Genomic DNA, 20,378 nt, shown 5'->3' on the forward strand with positions numbered 1-20,378 from the left:
TCGAGAAGTACACCAGTATGTTTATTCCTTTTAGTTTTCTCTGTCCAATCATCTTAGGGGAAGGGGATTCATCTTAAATCCATGAATGCCTTTCTTTTAGGTTTATTAATATATAATTCATCATCTGCAATGGAGCTATTTAATTGACCTTTTAATACGGTTTTACTTTTTAGCATTTAGAATTAACACTTTTTACATGTTAAAAAGTTTAGCATCCTTTTGTTAAGCTTCCATTTTTAGACTGTGAGTTTAAATTGCACAGGTCAATGATTGCACTAAATCAGTCTCCGGTTTAGAGGATCTCTGTCTGCCTATCACTCACCTGTCCACCTGTGATCTCTAAATGTTTCTTCAATAGATTCATGGTGTTAGGTGTGACGATATAGCCTTCAGTTTTATAGTTCTCACCTGGAAAGCAGAGAACACACTTGAACTCAGAAGAATAAAACATGGTCAGTGAATGCAGGATTTCTTTGCAATAAATGCAACTGTGCCCTAATAAATACAGCTGGGACAATTTTCTACTAAACTACCTGTCCAATGTCCGGATTTAATCCACTCAAATTCTTGGCTGACTGCTTGACAGTGACTAAATGTCAACCTTTCAAGGTAGTCCAGGCAGGAAACCAAAACCATAAATACCAACACTACTTGTATTGTAAGATTAGAGTAACAAAATCTTGCCAAGTCTGTAAGCACTTCCCCCCTTTCCTGTCTTTACTTTCCAAAAAACTAGGGAGGGTCTCTTTTGAGACTTTCTCCAGTCCATCCCTCCTCTGGACTCAGATTTCTCCTATCAGAGTGTTGTCTAGGCTGTGGCTCTTCCTCCTGCCTCCCAAAGTTATTCTCACAGCCCATTACATCAGAGCGTCTTAAATCAGCTTTTCCCACATCCTGCTTGATGGAGCTCTGTGTTACAAGAGGCTATCTAGTAGCAGCAGGAGTGAACTCAGCGTACAAAATAGCATCAGTATCTGATGGGTTGGGCAATCTTTCCCATCCTATGGCCCACAGAGTGATTTAGTGCCCAACCTATGACATCAGCAAAATGTACAGGTAGAGCTCTTTAAAAAAAAAAATTCAAAGGGGGTGTATGTTAATGGGTATGCAACAGTAACAGTGCTGTAAGTCCTGGTCCTTAAATTGGTCCCCAAACAGGGAAAAGTGGCTTGGTTTTGTCAGGGTTTGTATTAGATGCCTTTAAGGCATCAGCACTGAGAATTTAGATCTCCCAACTCCATGTAAATGGACTCAACATGCACTTTGTTGGCAAACAATTCTACTGAGCACATAACTGAAATGCTGGAAGTTCTCTGTGATCTCCTGGTTGCCTATCATGTGTGCTAAATGCTAACATTTAGGCCATCAAGGATGAAATGCAGAGCCTTCTCTGATCTGTAATTTATCCAAATGTAAGATTGCAAGAACTCCATGGCAGCTTACCTGGCTTGTGGAATTTGAGTGCTTCCCCTCTCAGCTGCTCCAGGAGTGATTTTGTCTCTTGGTGTGGTTCTCCTAAAAAGCATTGATTTGGATATTGTTTATTTATTTATTAAATTGTTATGCCACACATCTCATTATCTGAAGCAACCCTGGCATAAAAGCCAGAGAATTAAATATCAGGCATTCCGAAGCATTCCCATCTATAACAGCCACTATAGATATTCTCCCCCATCCACTACCTTTAATGGTGACCTTGTCAGCGTTCCAGAAAAAACACTTGAGAAGGTGGCAGCATGGAATTTTCTGGCCTAATATGGCTTCCAAAGCTGACAGACCTTCTTTTCCAGTTGTCCTTCTATTTTTTTTTCCCTATATCTAGCCTAAATCAGGATTTCTTCTTACTTGTATTTTATTTGTAACACGAAGGGCTGTCTACCATTATGACATACTGTTAGTATGGATAGGAGTAACAGAAGAAGCAATATTAAACATTGCAGAATATTCATCACAAGAAGAAGCTCTAGAACTAAAGAAGTTCTAGTGGGAATGCGAGACTGAAAGCTCAGTTTTCTGGTCACCATTACAAGCCATAAACTAATATAGTCTCAATATTCAAGAATCCAAATGCTTGGCAGCCCTAGCCAACATGGCCAACAGTTATAATCAGTGGTAGGTTGCCCCCCATTTCGGACTGGTTCACAGGAACCGGTAGTAAAACTGGTGGAAGGCCCCACCCACTGGCCCGGATCTCATCATCAGCGATTTGCGCATGTGCAGAAGGCACGCGCGCCGGTAGTAAAGGTAAGTAGAACCCACCCCTGGTTATAATGCAACCAACAGTAGATCAGCACTATTTGGAGACCAGATATTATGTACTCATGTCTTAGACTGGAATTTTGAAGATATACCGTGTTTCCCCCAAAATAAGACCCTGTCTTATATTTTTTTAAACCCCAAAATAATTGCTTGGCCTTATTTTTGAGGTCTTATTATTTTGGGGCACGTGGAGCAAGATGGGGCTCCTCTTGCCATCTTACCTGATTTCCAGCTCTGCGTTTAAATATTTTCAGGGGGAGGCTTATTTTCGGGGGGAGGCTTATTTTAGCACATATGCTCAAAAGCCCGATTGGGCTTATTATCAGGGGATGTCTTATTTTCGGGGAAACAGGGTACAAGTCATTAAATTGTTAATATCAGTTGAATGGTCTTCAGGTTCAAATAGAATAGACCTCACTGCATGGGAAGCTGCCCTATAAAAGTCCTGGCAATAGTCTAACTATTGGGCCTGGTGGCTCAGCAGACTAAAAGCACTGTGATTAACACCAGCTGTCTGCAATTATTGTAAGTTTGAATCTCACCAGGCTCAAGGATGACTCAGCCTTCCATCCTTTCTAAGGTAGGTAAATTGAGGACCCAGTTTGTGGGGGCAATAAGCTGACCTTGTATAAATCTACAAAAGTATGAAGGCTATTGCTTAATGCATTGTAAGCCGCCCTGAGTCTCTGGAGAAGGGTGGCATATAAATCAAATTAAAAAAAACAACAACTAGCTGGTACTATTCAAACTGGATGCAATTCTCCAGGATTTTGGACTGCATCCCTTCCTAATCTTCGTAGAAGTAGGCTAAAGGCTGAATCTAGAATCTCCTATGTAACAAGAATGTACATAATTCTGAGTGACAGCTTTTCCTGAGAAAATCCTTTGTACTGTGCACAGCTGCACAGCCTCAGATGTTGGTTGTGGCTCAGTTTCCTTCACAGATGTTGGATGAAAACTCCCAGAATTCCCATCCAGTGTTGGGTTAGGATAGGAATTTTGGAAGGCGGAGTTCCAGATAGTTCTGGAGAACTCCAAATTGGAAGAGATTCTCAATGGTTAATTGGGAGAACATTGCTCTCCAAGAGTGCAGTAGAGGGCAGCCCTGATTTCATCAGAAGCCGAAGACTTCTTAACTGGCAGAAATAATTTTCCAAGGCAGAATTAAAAAAAAAAAAAGCAAGCGCTGTGGATGTCTACTGTATTAATTCTTTCTGTCCTTTACTGAGAGGGCAATTGGATGTTGAAAGGCTGCAAATTCCTGTGGCTACAAGGGCCAGAGAGAGGCCATCATGGATATAGAGCACTACAGAACTTAATTGCAGTTTACAGCAGTGGTGGGTTTCAAAAATTTTTACTACCGGTTCTGTGGGTGTGGCTTGGTGGGCGTGGCTTGGTGGCATGGCAGGGGCAGGTTACTGTAAAATGTCCATTCCCACCCCACTCCAGGGAAGGATACTGTAAAATGTCCATTCCCACCCCATTTCAGGGGAAGGTTACTGCAAAATCCCCATTTCCTCCTGATCAGCTGGGATTCGGGAGGCAGAGAATAGATGGGGGCGAGGCCAGTCAGAATTTTTACTACCAGTTCTCCGAACTACTCAAAATTTCCACTACCGGTTCTCCAGAACTGGTCAGAGCCTGCTGAAATCCACCTCTGGTTTACAGCCAGATATATACAAAGCAAAGCACCCTTTCAAAAAAGGCCTTACCATTTTCCACCACTGCTGATTTCCCCTGCTCTGGCTCAATATTACGGGCTTTCGGGGTCTGACAAGACAAACAATAACCACTGGGTGTCATCCAATATGGCCTCAACAGTTAACAAAAGACAAGCTCCGAACAGGATCACTACAAGCAGAAATCTAGCAGCTAAAGTTTTCTCCCGGAATAAGGAGAAGATGCTGGGAAAACTTTCCTGCCTCCTGGCAGGAAACAAACAGGGGGAGGGAAAGATAGCTACACTCCCAGCTAAGGGAGGATGGCATTCTGACAGGCTCCAGCAACCAAAGGCTTTTTAAGCATTCAGAGATGTTTCACTGGTCCTTTGGATCCATCCCTAAGCGCTTTAACAAGGGCATGATCAAAGCATTTATGCATATGCCTCCACAGGATTGCCTGGCCCCCAGAACCTTACTAACTTTTGGAGAAGCTCTAAAAGCCCAGCTTTTCAAATATGCCCAAGGCCAGGGCGATTTATGATCTCAACTGGTGGAGATGACTGGTATTTATGTATATTTTTAATGTATATTGTTCTGTATTTGCCTACGTGGTTTTACGTATTTTTAACACAGTTCTAAACTCTGCATGCTGCCTAGAGTCTTTGGATTAATTGTCCTAAATGATAAATTAATATTAATATTTATTAGGCATATTTATTAATGCCTAAATAATAAGTATACCTCAATACAGTGTAGGTCAGAGAGCATCACACCCTCCCTCCCTAGCAACTGTCCCAGCCTCCCTAGGGATGACCATCTAAAAAGCTCTATGCCTATCTGTGGCAAATCATCCCTCTATCCCTGTGATGGCGAACCTATGGTACACGTGCCACAAGTGACACACGGAGCCATATCTGTGGTCACGCGAGCATTGCCCTAGCTCAGCTCCAGCACGCATGTGTGCCGGACAGCTGATTTTCGGGCCTTCCAGGCCCACCGCAAATTGGGAAACGGGCTGTTTCCATTCTCCAGAGGGCCTCCGGGGGGGTGGGGTAGGCCATTTTAGCCTTCCCCAGGCTCCTAGAAAGCCTCTGGAGCCTAGGGAAGGCGAAAAACGGGACTTCCAGTCCAACCGGAAATCGGGAAACGGGCAATTTCTGGCTTCTGGAGGGCCTCCAGCAGGGTGGGGAAGACCATTTTCGCCCTCCCCAGGCACCAAGAAAGCCTCTGGAGCATGGGGAGGTTGAAAAACGGGCCTAATGGGCCCGCTGTGCCATCACTTGCCAAAAGCAGGGGGAGCACGGGTGGGGATCACACACGCATGTGCGGGGCGGGGGGGCATTGAATTATGGGTGTGGGCACGTGGGCACGCTACACCCCCCCCCACGCTCCCCATGCTTTTGGCATGCCACGGCAAAAAGGTTAGCCATCACTGCTCTATCCAATCCCTCATCCCTACAGACATGACAAATGTACATGGATCAGAAATGTATGCACACCAATAAATGTGTGCTAAGGGGAGGAAACAGCCAGCTAAACTACCTTGGATTTCTTTTCCAGGTCAGCTTCTGTCTTTGGGCCTAATAAGTTTAGAACCTGCATGAGAAAGACAGAAATTATGTTAGAATAGGAAGAGGTACTGGATGGCTTATAGCAAGTTGAAGCTTTATTTCTTCAGCCAACAGACAAAACTCCTATTTTCAGCTGCATCAAGGAAGGGTTCTTCTGACACAAGAACAGGGGTCCCCAACTCCTGGGCCGTGGCCCCATTACCAGGCCTTGACCCATTCGGAACTGGACCACAGAAGTGGCAAATGAAAGGACAATCAAAATTATCTGCAAGAACAGCTCCCATTTGGAATTAGTAGGGCCTTTTAAATGCATATCCTTCATTTTTAGTCAATTCTCATGCATATATTTTTGCATATGACATGTTCAAGTACATGATCCAAAATGGTAGATCCAACTATGTACCTGTAGGTCCACTTCATTTTTAATTATTTTGCCATCTGCCCATTTCAACTTGCTCCGGGCCTCACCTGCAAGAAAATAAAGAATTTAAGGACTGCCGAGGCCTTTTTTTAGAATTGGTACTTAAGACAGACAGCTATCTGGGACTCTTACTATAAATGGAGTGGGGAAGGATGTGATGTGTGTGACAAGCTCTGACATGAGCACCTGAAGTATGTGAATTTATGCTACCTACACCATTAGAGATAATGTGCCACTAATTCCGTGGAAAAGGCAGCAGAAAAGAATTACAGGTAGTCTTTGACTTACAACAGTTCATTTAGTGACCAAAGTGACCCAGCACTGAAAAAAAGTGACTTCTGACAGTTTTTCACTTACAACTGTTGCAGCATCTCCATAGTCACGTGATCAAAATTCAGATTGGCAACTGGTTCATATTTATGACAGTTGCAGTGTCCTGGAGTCATGTGACCAGTTTTTGGGACCTTCTGACAAAAAAAAAAATCAATGGGGAAAGCCAGTTTCACTTAATAAGCTTGTTACTCACTTAGCAACTGCAATGGTTCACTTAATGACCTGTGGCAAGAAAGGTTATAAAATGGGGCAAAACTCACTTAACAAACGTCTCATTTAACAAGAGAAATATTGGGTTCAATCGGGCTGTAAGTCAAGAACTATCTTACTGCAGTGCTCAGCTTCATCAGATTTTTCAGGTACTGGGTACCCATTTTTATGTAAAAATGAACAAAAACTTCACAAGGTTTTCAAGATTTCAGTGAGTTTACCCCAGGATCAGGAGTAGCAAAATATTTTGAATCTAAAAAAATCCCTCTTCAATTGAAATACGCAGTTCTGATCATCCCAGCAGTGCTCTGGGCTTGAAGCAACCCCTTCAACTTTAGAATAACTGTTTCAAACTCAAAACACATCAATTTCAAGCTCGAACAGTTGGGACAGATTGTTTCAACCACAAGTCTTACCAATTTCAAAACTCTGCGAATTCCAAACATCCCTTTTACACCTTCATCTGAAGTCCATCTGATATCATGCAGGAATGGTATAACTGTGCAAACATTGGTGAGAGTCTGGCTTTTTAAAAACCATTTTTTAAAAAAAAGTTGTGTGGATTATAAGTGAAAGCTCCCAGGAAAACTGATTTACTTCTTCCGTTCCACTTTACAGTATGAAACAAAACTCAGGAGAAGGCAGAGCTGTTCTTATACTTCACATTTATTTCTCCACTGAATTTGCTGGTGACATTTTCAGGGGCAGGAAACAAGGAGAAAAGAGCCAAGTTTGAAAAGGGCACATGACAGGACAAGACTAGTGCCTCCAACATTAAGGAGAGGTCCCACCGCTGCAATGAATGTGAAGCCTCCTTGGAATATGTGTGATGGAGGGGGCCTCGATGGACCAAGGCTAGTGCCTCCAACATTAAGGAGAAGTCCCACCGCTGCAATGAATGTGAAGCCTCCTTGGAATATGTGTGATGGAAGGGGCCTCAATGGACCAAGGCTAGTGCCTCCAACATTAAGGAGAGGTCCCACCGCTGCAATGAATGTGAAGCCTCCTTGGAATATGTGTGATGGAGTGGGCCTCGATGGACCGTAACCTTATCTCTTTTACAATCCACATATGCCATATTCCACTCACCCATCAGAACCCCCATATTAAAATGATAGCGCTCTGAAAGGAGCCGAACTCTGTGTTTGCAGATGGCAGCTTCCACCTAGACATAAAGAAAGGAAGAAAAAATTCTCGTTTAAGAAAAGGAGGAAGGATTCAAAATGACTTCCAGACAAAGCTGAACATAAGATGCTATAAGCACTTCGATGTAGAAAATTACAAGACTAACAGATAGATGCAAAACTTTTTGTGTTTGTGTGTGTGTATGTATGTGTGTGTAAGGAGAGAAAGAGAGAAGATTCAGCATTCTTTGTTTTATAAAATTCCCTTGCGGTATTATATATGCATTGTCATCAATTTAAACGATGGTAATGTGGAGAAATGAGCTAGTAGGGAACTATATACACAGACAACTATCATATTCAATGTGGTTATTTTTAAGGGCCTAAAACAGCCAGGTGTTCATTGAAAAGGAAATATTAAATGGATCTATTTTCAATTATTACTTGCAAACCAGAATTTTTGCATAGCATGAAAAGAGCATGTCTATTAAGTTGCTCTTTCCAGGGTCCATTGATATGTTTAGCATTACAGGCAGTCCTTGACTAACAAACAGAATTGAGGCCAGAATTTCCATTGCTACACAAGGCAGTTGTTAAGTGAATCACACAGCTGTTAAGTGAATCTGGCTTCCCTCATTGACTTGCTTGACAGAAGCCACCTGGGAAGGCTGCAAATGAAGATTAAGTGAAACCCTCCCCGCCAGATGCTGCAACTGTTGTAAATATATGCTGGTTGCCAAGTGCCCAAATGTTGATCGGGTGACCATGGGGATGCTGTGAGAGCCATAACTGCAAGGACTGGATTTAAGTCACTTTTTTCAGTGCCATTGTAATTTTGAACGGCCACCAAATGAATGGTTGTAAATCGAGGATTATCTGTACTTTACACCAGGAGCCTTGGCTTATTCCTCTCTTGCCATGTCAGAAGCATTGGGCAGGGTTTGTTAGGAATGGCCTTGTTAGGAATAGCAATAGCACTTATATACTGCTTCACAGTGCTTTACAGCCCTCTCTAAGCAGTTGGTGGCGCAGCAGACTAAAGTGCTATTAAGTAGCACCAGCTGCCTGCAGTTACTGAAGTTCAAATCTCACCAGGCTCAAGGTTGACTCAGCCTTCCATCCTTTCGAGGTAGGTAAAATGAGAACCCAGATTGTGGGGGCAATAAGCTGACTTTGTATAAAAAAGAACACCGCTTAGGAGGGGCCCCGAAAGCCCTACTAAGCAGGTATATACAAAAATATGAAGGCTATTGCTTAACGCATTGTAAGCCGCCCTGAGTCTCCGGAGAAGGGCGGCATATAAATCGAACCAATAAATAAATAAATAAATAAATAAATAAACCTATTGCCTATCTGGGTCCTCAGTTTACCAACCTTGGAAGGATGGAAGGCTGAGTCAACCTTGAGCCGGTGAGAACTGAACTGCCAAACTGCTGGCAACTGGCAGTCAGCAGAAGTAGTCTGCATTCTAATCGCTGTGCCACCGTGGCTCTGTGGAATAATTCATCTGGAGATTGTTTTCTTTTTGGCCTCCGTATAGGACTGAAACTTACTGCCTCTTCAATCTGTTCTGGTGTGACGACCACGCCAATGCCACACTCCCTGTCAAAGTCTGCTGCATTAATGGGATCCACAGGGTGACTTTTAAGGTATTCCAGAGCAGCTGCAGGTATAAAGAATACAGATGGATTAGAAAGGGTGGTGTGCTTCAGTGGGTGATGTGTTTGATCAGGATCTGGATGATTTTGATTCAAATCTTCACCCAGCTATAAATCTAGCCGGTGAGCCTACAACTGTCATTATCTTACATTCTCGCCTCCTTTACAAATTGAAAGAGGCATAATCTACATCTGTGCTTCTCACTCTTGGCAGTTTGAAGATGTGTGGACTCCAACTCCCAGAGTTCCTCTGCCAGTTATGCTGCCTGGGGAATTTGGGGAGTTGAAGTCCACACATCTTCAAACTGTCAAGGGTGAGAACCACTCAAAAGCCATTTGATACACCATGAAGAATGGGACGATAAAAATAAATCAGAGTGATGACAGAGGGAAATTTCAAAAACAAATAAGCCATGCTCCTGTAAAGCTTTCAGAACAGAACCCATGGCATTTTCCGGATGTCTCAGGATAAACCTTCCCAGTTGTTACCATGGGGCTGAACTGTGCTGTGCTCTCTAACCACTTGCCATGAAAACTCACAACACTTGTGATCCTCCTGTAACCATTATCTGGGTGATTCTTTATATGCCATTTTCTTTTGTGGTCCCTGAAAGATATTATTACTCTCAAAGGCACGGTCAAAACGTCCTCTGTTCAAAAAAGGCTCTTCCATTATCATATCATTGCCAACTCATACATCCCATATAATGTTTAAGAATTCAAAATGGCAAGGAATAAGTGTCAATCTTGATATATTCCACCCACCCTAAATGCCTCCCTTACCATGGAGACAACCTTGAGCAGGAAGATTCCTATAGCGGAAAAGCTTCCTGTTTCTCAAGCTCTGATCATCTATTTCATCTGGTCCAGTGGTGGATTGCCCCTGGTTCACACCGGTTTGCAAGAACTGGTAGTAAAACCAGTGGGAGGCTCCGCCCATCAACCCCGATGTCATCAGGAAGCTTCTGCGCATGCGCGCGAGGTCCCATTACGAAACGGTAGTAAAGGTAACTAGAACCCACCCCTGATCCGGTCCATTGTGGTGTAAGAGGACATGCAACAAGGCCTTTGGGGCCAAATCCAATCATCAGTGATCAAAAATAGCAGGAGGGTTCTTGGCTCCAGCCCGTGAAATTCCCAAGTATTTTACCATTGAGCTGCAGATCCGTGATGATCTTTTTGGTAGCAATATACTCAACAAGGTCACCAAGACGCTTTGAGTCCTTAAGCCGAGAAGCCACATTATACAACAGGGTGCCGACTGTCTTGTCAATCACTGGACCTAGGATACCTTGTGCCTAAAGAATAAGAGGAGTCAAAAGGGGAAATTGTAAGTCAGGATAACAGCAAGAGTACATATTAGGAAGAGGCGATAAATCTCTTAAAAATTGAGAGTCTTTTCTAGCTTCTCTCTCTCATACAACAGAAAGCCATGTCACTACCAGGTAAATCCAGATTTTCCACCCTGATGTTTCCAACTGGAGAATTACAGAATTATTCCAATCCAACAATCCAATGACTAGCATCCATACAGGTAATCCTCAACTTACAACTGTAACGGAGCCTTCCCATTCATAAATTGTTATGTCATAAAGTCATAAATTGTTATGGTCATAACTCGGGTCAATTTCACAATCTGTTTTGGGGTGGTTGTAAAACAACACTGAGCTCATTAAGCAAACCTATTGTTTGCTATGAGGGCTTTTTTGCAGAAAAGCAGAAGTAAACTCCAGTTTTCGGCAAAAAACATGTAAATCACAGTCATGTGACAAATGGCCATAAATGCAGGCTGTTTGCTGAGTGCCCAAAATGTCGCCATGGGGGTGGGGGTGGGGGAGAGAAGACTGCTGTCAGAACTTTGAACCCAAGTGTAAGTATCTTTGGGGACGGGTCCATTGGAACTTTGAATAGTTGCTAAGTGATTGGTGGTAAGTCAAGGAGTCCTTCTAAATCATTTTAGCTGTTGTATTTGCATGTATGAATATAAAAAATGGCTAAATAATGATTACTATTATTATTGCATCTACACAAGAACCTTAGTCAATTCAATTGTTATTCTTTAAATCTATAAAACAACTTTTAGATTTGTTTACTATTAAGCTGGGCTAATCACATGATTTGGGGGAATTATAATGTCAAAGGCCTCTTTCTTAACAATAGAAAAATCTTAAATCTGTCCCACCCAATGACTTCACCCTCTAAAAAAAAAAGCAAAACATACACTGAAAAACAATAGTCTGATTTCTTTTTCATTTGCTGTTTATATTCTCTATAGAGTCACACTTTCACTTCTAGAGAGATACACAAAGGAAGGAAATTCCAATGCAGAAAAATGGTTTGGGAGATACAGTAGTTGCCTGCATTAAGATATGAGCTTTAAAAACATTTTTTCCGAAACGCCATCACTCTGCTAAACAAATAATTCCATCAACACTGTCAAACTAGTTACTAAATCTGCATTACTATTAATCTTCTCATTGTTCCTATCACCTATCTCCTCCCACTTATGACTGTATGACTGTAACCTTGTTGCTGGTATCCTTACGATTTATATAGACTGTTTCCTAATATGATTTGATTGCTTATTTGTTCCCTATGACTATCATTAAGTGTTGTACCTTATGATTCTTGACGAATGTATCTTTTATGTACACTGAGAGCATATGCACCAAGATAAATTCCTAGATCTATCTATCTATCTATCTATCTATCTATCTATCTATTTATCTAATATCTTAGAGACATTTCTACAGGCTTTTTTATGACAGCAGTATTGAAACTTGGACCACTTCAATATGTTTGAACTCAGCTAATGTCAGCACTGAAATGGCTATTCAGTGAACATCTTCAATGTGAATCAAGCACACTGTTAGCATTCCTTCAGACATTATCACAAATTGCAGCTTTACCGAACAGCAAAAAAACCCAACCCTTTAAATCTTTACTATTTGTATTTATACTAGAACAGAAGACAGGAATCAAATAAAATTTGCAAGCAGTCTACAAGAGACACCAATCTATCTCTATGAAGATTCCAGGGGATCTTATATCTGAGGCTCTTTCAGTTTAGCATCCTAAGAATCACCTCCATTAACCATTGGCATTCCTAGAATGATGGTACCGGTAGGGCCAAAAAAACAATTCCTTACTCAACATATGGTAAGTGTTAGACATAGCTTGGGAACTTAATTATACTTATAAATGACCCATTTAAATTATTTTAAGTTTAAGGCAACATGATTAACCGGTTCCATTGATCTCAACATGACTAATCCAGCCCACTGACACATTTTAGGATTGTTTAAATTACAGGTATAACTAGTTTCAACATTCAACACAGAACAAGATAGAAATGGACAGCAAAATACATTAGGGAAAACAAGGACACACATTTCCAAGTACCTATCTACACAGTAGCAGTTTCTTTATTCCAATGGAATTTACACCCATGGATAGGTTTGTATGAAAACTATCATGCTAATTCAAATTTTTGACCAACCTCTCTAAAATTACATAATGTTGTAAAAGCAGAAGCCATATCTGGGAACTAGCCTCCTTTACGATCTCCTAAAATCCAGTGCAATACCTTTTGCTTAAAATCAACACATCTTTTGGGCAATTTTGATTAAATCTATCCTCGCTACCCAATGGCTGTGTTCACACAATACGCCAAGCTGCATTTTGCTCACTCATGCTATAAAACCACAGTTGGCGAGATTCCCATATTAAATTGATATTCTTTTTAATTTTATATTATATTATACATTTTATTAATCTATTCTAATGTAAACCAGAGAGTCACGTTATGTGAGAAGGCTGGTTCTATAAAGCAAAATAAAATCACCACATTAGTCTCACAAACCAAGCCCTTAGATAGCTTAGTACATGATACCAACCCAACTATGAATTGCTCGGTAGGACCCATTGAAACGCTGAGTAAGAAAGCAAGAGACCAATATCTGGAAGGGAATTAATAGCACAAAAGTGGTTGAGAAAAGCGGGACAGAGTTTCCCTGGTTTTACAGAAAAAGTAGTTTTCTGATGAGCAGAAACAGCTCTCATATACATATACATATACATATACATATACATATACATATACATATACATATACATATAGGAAACGTAAGCTGGAAATTTAAGGACGAAGAAAGCCTTCGCCCTTTCAATTTCTTCTTAAAGGGCAGGGTCACTACCGGAAGGGGTGCAGAAAACGTGGCAAGGCTACCCCCGGACAGCTGGGGAAACGGTGAAGGGGCTACCCAGACGAAAACAAGGGCGGCTACTGAGACCTGCACGACTGCCTCGCGGAGCAACGCGGTGAGCGCCTCGTTCCGAAGGGTCTCGCGAGCCTTGCTCTCGCTCAGCCCGATGCTCACGAAGAGCCGCAGCGGCTCCGATTCATCAGCCGCCATGCTGCCGCCTGCCCCTGCCATCACGCCTACTTCCGCCCGCAGGAGGGCACGGGCTTCTCCACGCTGCGATAAAAACGCAAAACCAATCCCAAGCCGCGGTCCTCCTCGTTGACCAATGAGAAACACTTTCCTAGGTGCACGCCTTCCCGGGTCCTCCGACAAATCGGAGAGAAGCAGCCTGACAGGAGGTGGGGCTATAGTTGCAGCAGGTTGCATCAATCAGAGAAGATATATTTAAACTTCTGTGCTAAGAAATTACGTAGGCAGCAGGTCCTTTTGTCTTATGTTTATAATAGCGCGATTTAACGCACGCTATTCAAAAAGTTTTTCCGTTATGAACTGCCCTATTGTAAGACTGGAAAATTCCAAGGCTCGGTTTAACTTTTTTTTTTGGGTGGGTGGGAGGGAAGGAATGGTAAAAGGTTTGGGCTGCTTATGCAAAAAAAAAAAAAACCTTATCAGATCATCTTTGTAAGAATGCTGTAAAGTATATATATTCCTATCAAAATATAGTATATAAACACTAGTAAAATTGTATAAACCGAAGCATAGAATCAAAATCACGTGAACGTCGTGAAGCGTTAGTATTGTTTTATAAAGCCTTAGTAAGACCTTACCTGGAATATTGCATCCAGTTTTGGTCACCACATTACAAAAAAGGTGTTGAGACTTTGGAAAAAGTGCAGAGAAGAGCAACTAAGATGATTAAAGGCCTGGAGACAAAAACACATGAAGAACAGTTGCAGGATTTGGGTTTGGCTAGCCTAGAGAAAAGAAGGACTGGGGGGACATGATAGCAGTATTCCAGCATTTGTGAGGCTGCCACAAAGAGGAGGGGCTGGGGATCAACTTATTTTCCAAAGCAACAGAGGACAGGACAAGAAACAATGGATGGAAACTAATCAAGGAGAGAAGCAACCTGGAATTGAGGAGAAATTTCCTAATAGTGAGGACAATTAACCAGTGGAATAGCTTGCCTTCAGACATTGTGTGGGTGCTTCTTCACTGGAGGTTTTTAAAAAAGAGACTGGAGAGTCACTTGTCTGAAATGGTATAAGATCTCCTGCTTGAGCAGGGAGCTCAAATAGAAGATGTCCAAGGTCCCTTCCGACAAGATTCTGATTCTCTTAGGACTGAATTTGTAACCTCTAATGCAGCTCACCAACGATTCAGTAAAGCTAATTTTGTTGCAAGATCAAAACACTAAATCTGGGTGGGGCCACAAACCTTAACTGTGTTGTCAAAAAAGACACAGAGTGCTATAACCTGCATGCTTTCCTGGAAGTAAACATCTTTGAATTTAATGAGGCTTTCTTCCAAATAGGCCAGCAAGAGTTCACAGTTAAATCATAAACCAAAGAGAATATAATGTGGACCATTATGCATTACAGATAGTCCTTACCTTACAACCCTTTGTTCAGTGACTATTTGGAGTTACAATGGGACTGAAAAGATGATGACCAATTCTCACACCCATGACAATTGCAGCATCCCCACAATCACATGATTAAAATTCAGGCACTTGACAATTGGTATGTATTTACAATGGTTGCAGCATCCTGGGATCCCATAATTTCCATTTGTGACTTTCCCAGATGGCTTCTGACAAGCAAAGTCAATGGGGGAAGCAGGACCACCCCTTGATTCACTTAATAACTGTGGCAAATACATCATAAAATTGCATGTGGCTCACTTAACAGCTGCCTTGGTTAACAATGAAAATTCTGGTTCCAGTTGTGGTCATAAATTAAGGGCTACCTGTATTGTATACAGGAAGTATGGAAACAATGAAACATTTACTAAACTTTGTGAAATCAGAATAAAGCATTTACTGTAAATTAAGATGGGATAAATTTTGCAGGAGTTTTCTGATCAAGAAGGATACATACCTAAGCTATTATATAAAATTCCAAGTAATTGGTGTGATGAGTGATGAGTAAGTTTAATTCTACTGAAATATGTGTAAACCGAGGATTACAGGTAGTCCTCGACTTACGACCACAACTGTGTCCAAAATTTCTGTTGCTAAGTGAAACATTTGTTAAGCAAGTTTTTGCCCCATTTTACAACCTTTCTTGCCACACTTGTTAATGAATCACTGCAGTTAAGCTAGTACCAAGATTGTTAAGTGAATCTTTCACAATATACTTTGCATGTAAGAAGATCACAGAAACTGATCACATGGCTCCAAGGCACTGCAACTGTCATAAATACGAGTCAGTTTCTCAAGCAACTGAATGTTGACCATGGTTGTAAATATGAAAAATGATCATAAGTCACTTTTTTCAGTGCTGTTGTAATTTCAAACTGCCACTAAATGAACTGTTGTAAGTCAAGGACTACCTTTACTATTGTACTCCAAAATATATAGACTGTAATGAGAGCAACTATGGAACACCTATGATATATATCCACATGTATATGCATTGACAGAAAGTCCCTTCTGTACAAATCAATATTGCAAATACTGCACATCTCACAATTAGTTGTCATCTTTCTAGACCCGTGATGGCAAACCTATGGCACAGGTGCCACAGGTGGCACATGGAGCCATATCTATGGGCACATGAGCGTTGCCCTACCTCAGTCCAGCACGCATGTGTGTGCTGGTCAGCTGATTTTTGGGCCTTCCGGGCCCACCGGAAGTCAGGAAAAGGGCTGTTTCCGGACCTCCGGAGGTGCTCTGGGGGGGTGGGGAAGGCCGTTTTCGCTTTCCCCAGGCTCCTAGAAAACCTCTGGAGCCTGGGGAGGGCAAAAAGTGGGCCTACTGGGCCCACCATGCCATTGCGTGCCAAAAGCAGGGGGAGGGGGGTCACACGTGCATGCATGGGGGACGGGGCACATTGAGTTATGGGTGTGGGCACGTGCATGCGCAATCCCCCCCACTCCCCCTGCTTTTGGCACGCGACGGCAAAAAGGTTAGCCATCACTGTTCTAGACAGTTCAACCCATTTAGTAGTTCAGATATATGGCTAATGAATTAGATTCTTAGAAAGCAAAATAGATTATCCTATTAACAAGTAATTCAGGTTAGGTTATTTGCACCCAGCCCCACCGAACTAATTTTATAATTCATCTTGCACAAACACTGACATATAAATACATATGTATTTATTCTGGTACCTTTCTCTGCACAGAAATTCAAAGTCAGCTGTGTTTATCTGTCATTGCCTAATATCTGTATAAAACCCAGGATATTTTGAGAAACTCTTAGCAGTTAGCAAAATAGCTTTTCAGGCAAAAAAGGCAAATTAAAAACCCACATTTTCTGAAGGATTCAATATCTGGTGAAGTTATTTTGCTGGGGACGGATTCTTTAAATCACTGTTTCTTAACCTTGGCAATGCTAAGGTGTGTACATTTCAAGTTCACACTTAGTTGTGCCAAGATTGAGAGACTCTTCTTTAAAAACACCAAGGCATTATATAGAGTTGATCAGGAAGTATTTGATCATGTGCCATCAAGTTGTTGTCAATTCTTGGCAACCACATGACAGATTTTCTCCAGCATGATCTATCCCAAACCTGGTCCTTTGGGCCTTCTAACAGTGTGCTTGTCACTGCTGTAATTGGTTCCATCCACTTGGTGGTGGATATTCTCTCATTCTTTTTCTTTCCACTTTGTCCTGTCCTAGTTGAACCCAGTCTATGGAATGTTATATGGAAAACTATTGTCTGCATTATTCTGATTTTTGTAGGTATAGACACATACTGGCATTTGAATATCTTTTCTATGGCTTTCACTGCTAACTTACCATCACTAGTCTCTGGTACATATCTGGTGTGTATCCTTTACTGTTGATAATCATTCCTAAAAAGCAAAAGCTATCCACCACTTCTATATCTACCACTGTCAATTCTAAAACATTAATATAGGGGCTTCTGTTTGCTTCCAGTGCTGCTATGGTATGCGGTTTGATTTTTCTTTAGTCTCTCTGGAAGTTAATTGAAGTTAATGGGTGGGGTTTTAAAATAACAAATTAATCATGTTTTATCTTTATGTCATTTTATAAGAGTGCTAATTATAATAATTGAATGCCTAAAGCAAAGCACTGAACAGAACATATTGACCTGAACAGAACATATTGAGCACGGCTTAAATAGTTCATAAACAAATATGACCTAATTAAAACCTGGAAATTTGCTGGATTGCAGAAGACTACAAATGACTGTGTTTAAGTTTGGTTACAAAAACTGCTGTTCAACACAATATTCAATATCATATTTTAATAATATAATAATGATTGGTACCATAATGATTATGGTACCACAATGATTATGGTATCAATAATCAGCCCTGTGATTGGATTGCTCTGTGTTGGCAATTGTTTCTGAGTGTTTAGACTCTAAATTATTCACGTTGCTGAAGTTTTTTTCTGGTTCCTAGTTTCTAATTTGAACAAAACTTTGAACAAGCTCTCATTCAGTATGAGGTTGCAGCTAAACTTAAGAATGGAGGTTTCCCATGTTCTACGTCCCTCTAACTAGGATACTGTATACCTTCAAAGGAAGCAATAGGTAGAGGTAAAGGTTCCCCTCACACATATGTGCTAGTCGTTCCCAACTCTAGGGGGCGGTGCTCATCTCCGTTTCAAAGCCGAAGAGCCAGCGCTGTCCAAAAACGTCTCCATCGTCATGTGGCCGGCATGACTAAACGCCAAAGGCACACGGAATGCTATTATCTTCCCACCAAAGGTGGTCCCTATTTTTCTACTTGCATTTTTTACGTGCTTTCGAACTGCTAGGTTGGCAGAAGCAATAAATGTTTGTTTAAATAAAACCTTAATATTTGCCTAAAAGAAATAACCCAGTTAATCCTATACACATCATGCAATACAGGGAAGCACTAGCAACTTCAACCTTATGTCTGAGCAATTACTTTCCATGAAAAGATATCAAATTGCCTAATAACTCTCCTTCGCTTACAGTGAATTACCGTAAACACTATTTGCATAAATGTGCATATGAAAGAAGAAGGTCATCCAAGACTGAGCACATTTGGAAAGTATCACAGGAGTACTATAGTTTTTGGTTTATTTAATGGGACATAACTCATAGAAGAAGGTGACACTCAGCTTAATTTAGGTAACTGAAGTTAAACAACAACAATCACCTAAGCCTGGTGATGAGACTGGTTTATACTGATCTGGTACTAGTTCTGGACATCACCAAGAAATCCCAAGGATATAACGAAGACTGGGAAATTGAAAAAATCTTTCTGAAAAAAAAGGCAATGGCAAACAATTTAAGTAATTGACTCAAGACTATCATTATCTTTATCTTAAATACTCATGAAATTAAGGTGAATAATTTAAAATAAATAAGGAAAAGATTGAAATCGGAAACATTTAACTACTGGATGGTGCTTCGTTGCCCGGTTTTGGTGTGGCATGATAGCTATCATTTTCTGTTTTGCTGATTTTAAATTATTAATGTAAACATTAAACAGCCTTTCTGTGAGCTTTGTGACACAGAGCAATATCTTGCACTTTAATCAAGGATTTGACGATCCGGATCCCGTTGTAGATGTCTGGCTCATCCTCTTGTTTGGGGTTAGTTATTTTTAGATTTCTGCTCCCTCCCTGCCACCTATCCTCTTTTTGTTGATTTTCGTTGCTTGATTTTTAGACTGAACCTTAGCATTAGGTAAAAGGTGCATTTGACCTCTTCACAGTTTGACAAGGTTTGGCAAGCTTTTTTGCATGCCTAATTGGTGTCCAAACAGATAATCTCCATGAGATCACAAATGGGGAGGGGGGCATTAACCTTTTCCCTACAGTTGTAATTTTTGTGAAATTCTTCCCCAGTGTTCCCTCAGCAGATGGCAGCAGCTTGCAACCTTGGTACCACAGAATTCTGACTGCAGCAAAATCGCACCTGGTTAATATTTGCATGGAATACTGCACCCTGGAAAATACAGAACGGGTGGCTAGACAGGACCGCTTGCATAACACCGTCCCCCCAAATCAATTCCTTCGCCAGAAGCTGACATAAGGTCAACATTCCCTTTACCTTTTTAACTACATGTTACAGTTTGCTTTTGGGAGAAGAAAAAAAACAAGAATTGCCAGATTGGAAAGTGGTCAGTGAGGAAATGCCTCAGGTTGAAGGTAAACACTGAAGGTTCACCAGTCTGGATGCAGCCTTTGAGACAGCGATTCCCTATTCATGTTATTCCTTTTTCTGTATTTACATTTATTTTTGCAAGTTTTATATCCAGGTGAATTATAATGGGTTGGAATGATAAACATGATAATAGAAATCCATCAAGATGATTTAAAAAAAACCACAACAGTAATAACAAATTAACCCTTTGCTGCCGATATGTACACTAATAAAATTTAGCTGGAAGATTGGAAGAATTAAAATTGCCTCTCCTGTGTTTCCCCAAAAATAAGACCTCTTCCAAAAATAAAACCTCCCCAAAAATAAACCCTCCCCTGAAAATAAGCCCTGTCCCGAAAATAAGCCCTCCCAGAAAATATTTAATCACACGCACAGCCGGTCCCCGCTGTTTCCTCTGGTTAGGGTTAGGGAGACAGTTGGAAATCAGGTAATACAGCAAGAGGAGCCCCGTCTTGCTCCACGCACCCCAGAATATTAAGACTTTCCTGAAAATAAAGCCAAACACTTATTTCAGGGTTCAAAAAAATATAAGACGGGGTCTTATTTTCGGGGAAACACAGTAGCTTCTGAAAACCATGAGAGAAGGAGGGAAGGATGCAGA

General features: G+C 41.2%; 1 protein-coding gene across 2 annotated transcripts in view; it reads right to left on the reverse strand.

Moving 5' to 3' along the window:
• Positions 1–13,763, reverse strand: part of QARS1 (glutaminyl-tRNA synthetase 1) — a 34,415-nt gene extending 20,652 nt beyond the window's left edge. Inside the window, exons 1-9 of one of the 2 annotated variants that reach the window (XM_034431706.2) lie at positions 13,530–13,763; positions 10,388–10,535; positions 9,133–9,242; positions 7,545–7,620; positions 5,895–5,959; positions 5,463–5,516; positions 3,972–4,029; positions 1,444–1,515; positions 323–408 (exon numbers count right to left, since the gene is read on the reverse strand). In XM_034431706.2, the coding sequence (XP_034287597.2) occupies positions 323–408; positions 1,444–1,515; positions 3,972–4,029; positions 5,463–5,516; positions 5,895–5,959; positions 7,545–7,620; positions 9,133–9,242; positions 10,388–10,535; positions 13,530–13,673 (813 nt within the window). In that variant the 5' untranslated portion in view covers positions 13,674–13,763. Of the gene's footprint in view, positions 1–322; positions 409–1,443; positions 1,516–3,971; positions 4,030–5,462; positions 5,517–5,894; positions 5,960–7,544; positions 7,621–9,132; positions 9,243–10,387; positions 10,536–13,433 lie in introns of both variants that reach the window. The other variant, XM_034431707.3, reaches the window with a different exon arrangement.
• Positions 13,764–20,378: the final 6,615 nt, after the last annotated feature.

The sequence above is a fragment of the Pantherophis guttatus genome, chromosome 2 (genome assembly GCF_059756535.1).
Source record: "Pantherophis guttatus breed Tessera chromosome 2, ASM5975653v1, whole genome shotgun sequence".
Taxonomy (NCBI): domain Eukaryota; kingdom Metazoa; phylum Chordata; class Lepidosauria; order Squamata; family Colubridae; genus Pantherophis; species Pantherophis guttatus.